The sequence below is a fragment of the Neodiprion virginianus genome, chromosome 3 (assembly GCF_021901495.1).
Source record: "Neodiprion virginianus isolate iyNeoVirg1 chromosome 3, iyNeoVirg1.1, whole genome shotgun sequence".
Classification (NCBI taxonomy): domain Eukaryota; kingdom Metazoa; phylum Arthropoda; class Insecta; order Hymenoptera; family Diprionidae; genus Neodiprion; species Neodiprion virginianus.
In genome coordinates this window covers 28,414,564-28,426,393 of record NC_060879.1, presented here as the reverse complement: position 1 = coordinate 28,426,393, position 11,830 = coordinate 28,414,564, and the positions used below count along the sequence as shown (strand labels likewise).

Here is an 11,830-nt window from a genome sequence, read left to right as displayed (position 1 = left end):
TGCGTGTCTGAATCGCGGTACAGGCATGAAGTAACTGGCACATGTAGATCCGCGCCTGGCGTCTGCGGGGTTTGTGGCACGACTGCGCCATCTGACGAGACTAGGGTGTGCGGTACACGATACGGTGGTTGAAGAAAAGGCTAGAGAATTTAGATACGGTATGCATTAAAAATAAAGATAAAGTCCTTTGGAAATGAAAAGCTTTTCATCCCGTTGGATGAAAGTTGAAGGGAAATTTTACACCCTTGAAAGTTTTGTCCAACTTCTACACGGTTCCACGATGCTTGAAGCTCTTCCTCAAAAAAATTACATGGTTGAGATCTCTGTTGGGTTTAAGTTCAATGACTTGAACGACTGTACTTGAGAAACTTTTTGTTGCGGCACGGTGTGTTTTGACACCTGTCAACAGTGACACTAACCCAAAGGAATTATTTTATTCTACGAAATATGGATACTGACAATCCAATAATATATGGCCTCGAGTTTCAAGTAAGAAGGTTAATCCACCAACGTTTATCTTATTACTTTCATTCGACATATTTCAACTTTAGCAGTAAGACGATGTCTAACCTAACCTAACCCGACGTTCAGAGTTTGAAAGCCAGGAAATCACGAATGAATTGTTGCGAGTTTCATTGCACAGTTAAAGGATTTTCACTTGAAGATCATGTTTTGAGAGCGTATTCTTAAGTAATACATTTCATATTTATTTCAGGCTAGAGCATTATCACCTCAAACAGCAGAAGCTGATATCGTGAGATTTCTGGTCGGAACGCAATCGTTGAAGTTTCACGACAATCAAGTACATTTGGTTGAACTTGACGAGGAAACAGGTAGTTTGAAAACTCAAGTCTTTCAGCACTCGATTGGAGAAATATGGAACTTACAGGCCTCTCCTGCCGATCCATCAAATTTTATTACTTGCTATAATACTCTGAATGGTGAGTGATCATTGGGCAATTTATTCGCTTCACTAACTTTTGAAAAGAAACACCTGAATAATTCTGATAAACACCTAATTCGTCAGATGAAGGAATTTGTCAGATGAAAGGAGCTATATGGAAATTGCCTCTTACCGAAACTGACGCACACGAAATCCAAAAACTTGAAAATGCAGCAGAAATTGATACAACCACTTATGGCAGTGATCTTAGAATTATTACTTATCATCCGACGGATGGTACTAAAATTGTTTCCGTCGTAGACAATAACTTTGTACTCTGGGACCTAGCAGCTAGTGCTCCCAAGGTATTTCCCTTTGCTAATGACAGGGCAATTTGCGATTCAATTGATAATTCAGTCTGTAACAGATATCAATAAATTTATGAATTTCATATTATTTTCTCAAAATTTTAGGCAGTTACGCAAGGGACCTTGGCTAGTAAAGGTCAACCAAAGTTTACTACTGGTAAATGGAATCCACATAATACTTGCAATCAGTTTGTAACATTAAATGACAACCACGTGCGTGGTTGGGATTTCAGAAATCCAACTGATCAGGTGTGGGCAATCCAGTCAGCTCACTCTCAAATTATAAGGTGAAGATTAATCAACTCATCCATATATTTTCACTAAATTTTGCAAATTCAACAACAATGTATTGAACCCATGACATTGCAGAGACCTGGATTTTAACACCAACCGTCAATACATCTTGTCAACCTGTGGTGATGATGGTTATATGAAATTTTGGGATATCCGACAGCCATCTGAGCCTGTAATGTCGCGAATGGAGCATTCTCATTGGGTTTGGAGTATCAGAATAAACCGTTTCCACGACCAACTAGTTCTAACATCTAGTAGTGATTCTCGAGTAATATTATGCAGTATATCATCTATTTCTTCAGAACCGTTTGGTCACCTAATTTCAAGCGAAGACGAACCTGCGCAAACCGAGGATGGCTCCAACAAAAACAAGTAGGCGTATTCAATTTTATTTTTTTGTCACCTTATGACGCATGATGAGATAAATATCAATCCATGTTCGTTATTATTGGGATTCGTGAATAATTTTCAATAGAGCTTGCTCAATTATGTGCCCGGTACTTACACTCAAGGGTCAAAGTCAAGTTTTGATCAAGCATCGATTAGAGATCTATTACCGACTGTGAAGATCAATTCTATTTTATATAACCAACAATTCCAGAATGGAAGATAGCGTTGTAGGAAGGTACGAGGAGCATGAAGACAGTGTTTATGGAGTTGAATGGTCATCTGCTGACCCGTGGACTTTCGCGTCACTGAGTTACGATGGCAGACTGGTAATTAACAAAGTGCCACGAAAATATAAGTACCAAATACTATTGTAAATATTAAAAGTAATAAAGAATTAAATTTTATATAAATTTAGAAAAAAACCTAGTTTTCATTTTGCGTAAGAGTAAAGAATTGCTCAACTGGTACAAGTGACGACCAATATTATTGATATACCAATCAACCTGCAGTTGATACAGAGTATTATGTAATTAACACGACATACATACTTTGTTACAACTCGCAAGAGATGATTGAAGCCATGAGTAAAAATATGAAATAATTTTTGCCATAGACAAAAGGTAGGATTTATATTCCTCTCTCTGAATTATGTACAATAGTTTGAAGTATTTCTTCCAGTATACAAAAAAAAGTTATCCACAAATACACATAATTATACGTAAGCAGTTTGTATCGAAGCAAATGAGAATTGGCTAATCTGTTACAATTGCTCAATCCAAATATTCAAGAATGTTATTTTCACTGACACGGTTTACTTTTGTTAGCAATATGGTAAACATAAAAGGAAAATAAATTTTGCTGGGAAGTTTTGAATGAGATGTTTAATTACAATCGCTCTGATATTCGGCCAGCCACATTCCTCAATTGACCATAAACTTTTGATGGTGGACTTCCCAAGATTAAATTGCAAATTGCTCTTCGTGCAAGTTGTATATTTTGGAAAGATCCAAGAATATGAATTTTAGTATCAGCCAAAACTATTCTTGTTTTTGTCACATTTTCAATGGTAAATTTTGTTCTACCCCCTTTGCCAGCTAACCTACCTATCGCTCTGGACAAATGGTCACCCTTCAGTGGTTTCACATCTTGAACCTCGAATGTTTCGACAAATAAATCATCCAACCGCAATAAGGCCAATGCATCTTCGACTTCAAAACCATTGATGAATGCCCGCACAAAATCAGCAGCTTTTTGAAGATTTGATATATCAGGTGTGTCAGGGCATGTACGAATTTCTACATTTCTAGATTTCAAATTAAAGCGAATTTGAAGTTGTAGATGCTCAACAACAGGGGTGAAGATCTTCATCCAATTCTCTTTAAGCGGTGTATATCTATGCGCAGGCACTGGAACCTGAAGAAATCACGTGAATTATTTTAACATGTTGTTCAAATGATGACATTACAGTGAAACTTCCTAATAGCGAACACCTTTGAGACCAGAAATCTTGTCCGCTATAGAGAAGTGTGCGTTACTAAAAGGTATATTTTTCATTATGCTTTTCTACCGGAGACTTCTAACTTGTCCGTTATAAAGAGGTGTCCGCTGTTAAGAGAAGTTTCACTATATCGCGAAATGATCATTGAAATACTCACCTTCCGTTGTTCACCACCTTGGACATTTTTTGCTCGTTTGACAGAAGATTTAGTTTTCAACTTCCCTTCGATACCATTCACCGCATCGACCTGAAAATCAGCAAGAATAAATTTTCCAATATTCGATAGAACAATAGCCGGTTATGATTAAAAGTGACGAATAATACTGAGAACCTAAGAATTTGTAGTAACATAACCTCTTACTTCCATGTGAGTTTCACTATTCTGGCGTCTTTTTCCCGACGTCTTCGCCTTGGATTGTAATTCTTCGTTGGTTTGCATCTCGACATTGTTTTCAGTCATGTTTTACCAAACTTAATATATGTTTTAATTTTTATCTTACTTCAACTTGAAAACAAATGTCTGTAACAAGTCAAAGTAGCGTGGATATTTTATTGCAGAGAGCCAAAGATCTCGTTGGATCTCTTGTAATTCTCAACCATAGACGTACACGTTGAGAAACGAAGGATAACTCGACTTAGCATTCTGTGACTATCAATCATAGACGATACAAAATAACCATGATTCGTACATACATACATATTCGAAATCTGACGCATCACTTGCTCTTACTTACCGACATGACATCAAGTTCATATTTTACGTTGATTTAATTTCAGGTACTAGCATATCTTCAGCATTATTCGTGCAATATTGATGGCAATTTTATTACTGACAACTCGTTAGAAAATGGCCGAATATACAGTAAGCTCTAAATGTGCGCCTGCAGGCCTCAGTAGTAATGCATGGGAATTTACAGAAACCTTAAAGAGAAAATATAAAAATAGTTCGGTCCTGTAGAATTCCACGCCGAGATGGGGATTGTGGAGATGTAACAATATTTTATACAATTATTGAGCAGTGTCATTAGCGGCCGTCACTGCACCATGTCGACTAGCCAATAATTGCAGGCTAATTGTTGCACCCCCGAACTCTTCAGCACTCTACATATTTGTAGTTGCTTGTACCTAATGTCCTTATACTCAAGTTTAAGGCAAGCAATAGAGTTTTCATATATGTGCAATTTTCGTAAAAATGAACGAGATTGTGACTTCACTGTAAGCCTATTAGCTTCAACGTTGTTCTGCAGGATAAAGTTGATGTTCCTATGATTCCCAAGCCTCAAATATAAATAAAGTTCTGCACATATCAAAGAATTTACTTGCCAGAAATTGGCGAGGCACGTGATAAAAATCAAGAAATTTAAATTACCTTTATCCCGCTGGTATACTGTTAGTTATGATGTCGTCATTCTGCCTTAGCCAGTCAAGAGAAAAAAAGTCACAACGATGTCGAAAAAGCAATTGAAAATAGTTTCAAATTGTATGTATGTAATCTGTACAGGATTGATCGACAAAGGGGTTTTTAATAATTATTAATAATCGTCTCTTCATATAATACATACGTTTATCACTGCGTTGAAACAATATGGAATTTTCCGTTGCACATGAAGTATTAAAATATTTGGTCATAATGGTAGGCACATCTGAGACGACTAGGCTTAAAATTTTTCATTCAACTAAACTCATTAATATATATCTACCTTGAAAATTCTGTGAATAATATTTTTCGAACAGTCATCAATTTATCAGTCATACATGATTGTTGATATATTTCCCCCGATCGCAATATTGGATTTCGACGACGGACGTATGTTATCTTTCATATTCACGAATAATCAAGTAACTCGGAAGTAATCTGTCGAAGGCCGCTTCGCATCAGATTGATTTGGATACCAATCCAAAATAAAAAAACCAAACCGAAAGACCTTTCGTTTCGATGCAGTCATCAGATACGGATGAGTATTATTGGATTTATTTAATTCTCGACTTCATCTTTCGAACCTGCAATCAGAAAGTAGCTTGACCCTTCTACCCCAGGTGCCAAAGTTACAGACTAAAAGGTATAAAGTGCCTATTTGCAAAGCGATCGATGGGTAGAATTTCCGCCAATCTTACAATTAGTTTTTGGCGTACCATATTCTACTTTAATCTTAGGTATAAACTGACAGCGCAAGTCCGTAGTTTCGACCGGCAGCTGCTCATTTGAATTTACTTCGCATCGAGACGGAATGGGAATTGCCTCTACACGCTAGAACAACGTATAAGTCGTCGACTAGTTAGTTGAAGCGACCGTTATGATCCAATAAAAATGACAAATGATTCAAGAAATCTTTTATGCATCTGTAGTATTATCAAGATACACCTGTTCGAGAATCCGTAGGATAGATTTTATCGTACGAAAGAGTTACGATTGTGAGCTTGCGAGGCTCTACTCGCCTGACCCAGGTATGGCAATATATATTGTGTATTTATACATTTGATGATGTTCGAAAAATGAACAGTGTTACGATGTTCAGAACAATTATGTAAAGCAGATATTATAAACAGTTTTGCAATTACACAAGTTTAGCAATGTTTTTGCTAAAATAGCTACACAATTGGAAGACCTGAATTCAAGCAATACGCAGCTATGTCCGGAGGTGATACAAATTGTAACGAGCAAATGCGGTAACCGTGGAGTGCCACTAAAGTGTGGGTCAGTTAACGAAAGATGGGACGCGAATATAAGGGCGAAGAATGAGAGAAGCGGCACAAGAGTCGAGTTTAGAGACAGTGTCAGCGTGAAAGTGGAAGAGGGAAGCTCCCTGGAAGTGGAAGTGAGTGGAAGACGAAGAGAAAAAGAGACGGTTGTCGGGGGGGGGGGGGGGGGGGAGGAAGGGCGGCGAAAAACCATGCCATCACTAATTCCGCAAACCGTTGGGTAGCGTGGCTGTAGCAGTGCATCCCCAAAGGTCTAAGATGAAAATTCTGTTCTAACATAACCGAAACAAATTAAAGCGAGCCGAACTTGTCGAGTGCATTCCCAAGTACACGAAATTCCGTTAAAAGAGATCTTCGGTTTCCAGCATTCCTACTACCTGAAATTGTCATTAAGCGAACGCGGTCCGGCGTAGCAGAGACCCGTGAATAGTATATTGCCTGGAGGAAGATGACGCTCGACTAGAACTAGAGAGCAAGTTTATCTGTTGGAATAAAGCCATTACCTGGATAGTACACGGTCATCCTACGGGTCCTGGGAAGGAAGGATGGTGGGCGGGTTGGCCGGAGCGAGGGGGGTCCGCGACCGAGAATGGGCGGCTGGTCGTCGTTGCAGGGTGGCTGCCGATGCCGCTGCTGGCTGCTGGCTGCTGCCGGTCCTGCAAGGGACGGGTTGGATGTGGGTACTTGGATGTGGATCCATCCGGGCGCTGGATGTGTGCGCGTCCGTTCGTCGGCGTTGTCGGCGGTTCTTGGGGGGCTCAGAGGGGCCATGGGAGCAGGGAGCACGGCGCGGGCCGCATTCTCTACCTGTGTGGTAAAACGCTCACTCAGGACCCCAAGGGGGATTCTAAAACAAAGACTACTCAACTACGACCACGTTGTTCTAACATCACCCTCATTACGAAACAATTTCCACATCCCTTTTCGATACTTAAAAAACACCGCCAGCTTACCCACCCGTCCCCGTTACCCGGTACCCGGGACCAGGTCCATTCGCTACCTTCGCCACTATCGGCCGCCGGGCCCATTAACCAATTGTCATGTGGTTATTAGTAGGTATGGTTTCAATAATAGCGTGGGACTGCGAGCCGGGGACACCGCGTGAGAGTCAGCGCTGTTCCTTCCTTCCTTCGTTCGTTGGATCGTTTTTTACCCTCTTATATTCTATATACCTATACAGATCCAAACCTAATCACGTTTTACCTGCCGCGTCAGCCCGATGGATGAATACCGTATACGTTGAACCGTGCGGGTGCAGTTATATTCCCAGAATCTTGCTGCCTCTGACAAGGATCGAATTATTGGCGCGCGAATACCGAATTACAGCGTATACCTAGGCATCCTACATGTATCTCGAGCCCAACGATCCGCCCGGAATATTACTACCCTAGGACGCGCCAATTACCCGGGCTTCGTTTCTCGACTACACATATTATGCCCCTTCTGCATAGCCCTGGGCCTGGGCTATATATTTCGCGACGCGGTAGTTCTTTGCTCACCGGGAGACCCGGGACGCGCACCTTTACGAGTGCAAATTGCATTCTTTGACAGACACTTTATTCCAGGGGCTGGACAAATTGTTCAAGCCGTTAGAAAACAGCGAATACCCTTACAGTACGCGTTTCTCCCGAGCAATCAATTTTCCCATATTATTCCACCTTGCGAGTGTTAAATTTTGGCACCGTGCGTCTTCTCTGGAGAAACAGTATACATTTATTGTCCCGGTAAATAAATTCAAACAGAGTCTTAAAATAAGAACAACAAAACTTCTTTCCGGCACCTTGGCATTGCGAATATCGCTGGTATTAAGGTAGTACGGTAAAATTTATTTGCTCAGTGAACGTTATTGGTAAGCTATCAAAGAATTTCGTTGTATAATAATACTTGCGAAATTCTTTCTTTGATCTAGCAAAAAAATTCTCGTCATACTTTACACCAACACTGTTCTGCTACGCTAAGAATTTCGTTCTCTCTCTTTCTTTTACTATTTTTATTCACACCTTCAAGATATTCATGTGTTTGAACTTCGACGCGATTATTTGTTAATTATAAACAAACTCTGTATAATGGCTGCCTAAATCGTAATAGAAGAAGCTTCTTGAACGTTGAACAAACAGTCGGACGATGATGTTAAGTTGGCAGATTTCTCCTTCGTAGAAATTGAACATTTTTTTCTCTACTCGATGAGTGCTTCGTCAAACACGTTAAGTATGTCTCATCGACGGTGACTAGCTATATGAATACACACATAGGCAATTATAGGTCTCTCCAAGATTGCAGGTATGTAGCGTTGTACATGCGTACGTATAAATTTATAAATCACCAACAAAGTATGACAGGAACGTTCCGACTTAATTGAGGTTCCCACGCGAATTTAAGGATCACGGATCTTCTTTTCTTGCCACTTCGGCAACATCCATTGACAGTGAATATGGACTTACATGATTACGCTCGCGTGCTGACGTGTAAATCACCGGCGTTCGACCGAGCTGCGAGAGTTCAAATCGGAAATCTTGATCCTCTCCGTAGCAATGTAACGTGACTAGATGTACGCTCGCACACGGAAACACGCATCTTTGGTGAATGCGTACAAATAAGATGGAAAAAAACGTGCGTGTGTACGCATCGAGTGATACTGAAACGTGTTCGGAGACTATTTGGGTTACCAGAAAGCTTTGGGGCAATGAACATAGTTGATATTTCCAGCTCGCATCGGAACACCATAAATCGACGTCCTTAACTAACTTATAACAAGATCCTTCTTTGAGCCAGACAACAACAGCTGAGCGGTCAACGGACGTCTGTTATCATAAAAATCATTGACGTCACGTTGACAGCTAACGTAGTTTCTCTTCCTTTTCTTTCCCTTCTTTTTCTAACCTAACCGAAACGGCTGCTAAATAATATGTCTACATATATACGCATACGTATTATATACTCTCAACATAACGAATTCCAACGCAGGTTTGATTTCACGCCACCACTCAAATATTTCAGAACGCGTTCAAACTATGTCAATTTTGTTTTTAAGTCACACTTTAGATACAGTATCGTAGTGATTCATACGGTAAGTACGGTAGTTTACGTTATATTGAATGTTTTAAATTCAAAACCAATCATTTATACGTCAGAGCCGATATTAAAGTTGTCTGACAGTATGTATTTTGCAGGTCATTACCTCGCTTTGCTGAATGCGGTGGAATTCCAACAGGAAAGAAATAATGTTGCTTATTAATTTCGAATGAATCTGACCTCCTTAAATTAATCGAAATCTGACTCATTGACGAATACAAGAAGCTCGTGAAGGTGGAAGCTAAATCGCGTCTATAGACTTGTAACAGAAGCTAGAAATATTTTTTTGAATCATATTGGTTCCGTTATGCTTGTAAGAGGAATGGACAACCCACCGACGGTTGATTTTTTTTCTTATAACTTTCGAAACCAATATATATTTTTTCCCGCAGAAAAATTTCGAAGTTGCGGCGATAGTTCTGCTAAACTTTGACAAACCTTGGTAACAAGCTATACAATTTGAGTCTGTTCAAATATGGGTCCCTCTTCTGAAATCAAAAGTTGAAAGCTTTAGAATTTGTTTGCACAGTAGCTTGACCTGAATTCTAGATACGATATTCTTAAACCATTTTCAACGAATGATTCCAAAAGCTGAGATTCTTTTGCAGGTATCATGAATTTTGAGTGTTGATTTTCACGGGTCGTAACTAAAGATTAAATTTTATTATTCACTACGAGTGTACAGGGAGAACGAAGTGAATAAGGCCGCGGAATGTAACGAACGAATGATCTGCAAACGTAACGAATTCGTTGCTTTGCATTCTTCGGAGAGCCGTTAGCTTTTACGATCTCAAAGCCAGCCTGTTCCTGAAAAATATAATCAATTGGTACCAGTTCTTAGGCGTGTACACGACGTTCTGCAAACTCCTGTAGAATAAAATGTTCGACATTATCCCATGATATTTATACTTTAGCTGCAGAAATACGAAGAAGTCTTGATAGCAGCATGTTCAATATTATAAATTCCATCGTATTCACATGCGTACACCGGTTACTAATTAATCAATTCAATTTTCGGCTGGATTGGTAAGTAGGTGAACGTTCACAATCTCTTGTGCAGCGGGGTTACCAATTCCGAAGATAATGATGCGCTGCGCACTATCCCACACTCTACAGGGGCGTTAGGTTCCATTTGTAAGCCAACTGCTAAAAAGAAATAATAAATGGTTCCAACGCCGGTTACCGCGATTAAACAAACTAGCTCGAAAGGTTTTAAGTTGGAACGTGTTTGTACCTAAAATAACGAAAGAATCTACGTCGAAAGCCGGCAGTTTATCTCAAAGTTTTATCGCGAAGACAGACGCGAGAGATCCTTCCATAGCTCAGAGACTGACAACAGAAAGTCAGTTGTAACCGGAATCCGTATACATACATTGTATTAAATAGCAGAGTATCAATTACCATCCTGTTTTTAATCCACCGTATACATCTGAACTCCGTCGTTTAGCTGCAGTGTATGCGTTAGATTCGCAAATTGCGCAGATCGTGTGTTTCAAGTGTACCAGCAACGCTCTTTTAATTTTTTTTTTTTTTACTTGTACTGAAAGAAAAATGCATACGAACGTTTAAGTTTGGAATAAAGTCATCTAATTTATAATGAATATGTATAAACTGTTATTGACATCGAAAATTGGTTTCTCTCCTCTTCCCGTACCTTATTTTACGCACATAAAAACGTCTGTGCTTTCGAGATGACCACTCGTCCTAAATTATTATATATATATATATGTATATAATGCAGGTTTTTTCTAGGATTTGTGGTAACAAAAAATCGTTTCCGAATCGGCTGTCAAGAATGGTTAAAATGCATAAAACATCGAAGAACGTTTATCTTACCATTAGCAGTCACCTTATTCTTGTAGGTTCAAATCCGACAAGCCGGATTTAACCGTGGTATTAAGGTAAGGTCAGGTATGAGCGTATTTAGCAACGGCTCTGCGAAAGCTCCTTTAGCTGCTCAGCACACGGCAGTCAAGTTACCAGATAAATTCTGGTTGAACAAATTCTACAAAACTTACTTTAAACTATATTTCTCGTGAGCGTTTCCTGTACCTACAGAAAAGAGATAGCTCTGCCTTATTATAATCGAATCTCAGCCTTATACACCCGTTTGCTATCAAGCTTAAAGTAACAGTTTGTACACTGCATTTTCTGATTCTTTATACCGAGAGACTTGAAAGTTTCCAGACCAAGAGGTAATTCTCAAAGGATTGCCGTATTTCAGATGAATTTTATACCGTCCCAGGTTTATCACAGCAATTAAAAGCATAAGGATCTGCGAGACTTAACGATTCTCGTAGTTATAAACGCAATCAAAGTAAGAAGTATATGTCACATGATATAAACCGTACGGCTTATTGGAACCTTTGTTATATAACAGAAAGATACTTGGATCAACGCGATAGTCGAGGACACATTTATCCAAGGTGCGCTATAATCTTGAAAGAATTTCACCTAATAAACTTTACGACCCCTCCGCGTTAAGCGAAATAAAATTCGTTAATTATCACGGAGCATGAAACGGAAAGTAACTTGAAGAATCAGTTTCAACTCTAGAGAGGGTTACACTAAACTTCGGAATCCATCTCGAGTTATTACGGTTAATTATAATTTTTTGGCGTTTAA

At 39.4% G+C, this 11,830-nt stretch overlaps 2 protein-coding genes across 2 annotated transcripts; one reads left to right on the top strand and one right to left on the bottom strand.

Annotated features, from left to right (window-relative positions):
• The first annotated feature begins 314 nt into the window (after positions 1–314).
• LOC124299762 (EARP-interacting protein homolog) lies at positions 315–2,309 on the top strand. The gene is made up of 6 exons (XM_046753114.1): positions 315–489; positions 716–941; positions 1,028–1,248; positions 1,357–1,538; positions 1,621–1,917; positions 2,147–2,309. Exons 1-6 carry the CDS (start codon positions 448–450, stop codon positions 2,307–2,309), a joined length of 1,131 nt encoding a protein of 376 aa, XP_046609070.1. The 5' UTR covers positions 315–447.
• LOC124299775 (RNA-binding protein pno1) lies at positions 1,950–4,028 on the bottom strand. The gene is made up of 3 exons (XM_046753132.1): positions 3,795–4,028; positions 3,591–3,680; positions 1,950–3,348 (listed from the first exon to the last, which is right to left on the bottom strand). Exons 1-3 carry the CDS (start codon positions 3,891–3,893, stop codon positions 2,821–2,823), a joined length of 717 nt encoding a protein of 238 aa, XP_046609088.1. The 5' UTR covers positions 3,894–4,028; the 3' UTR covers positions 1,950–2,820.
• Positions 4,029–11,830: the final 7,802 nt, after the last annotated feature.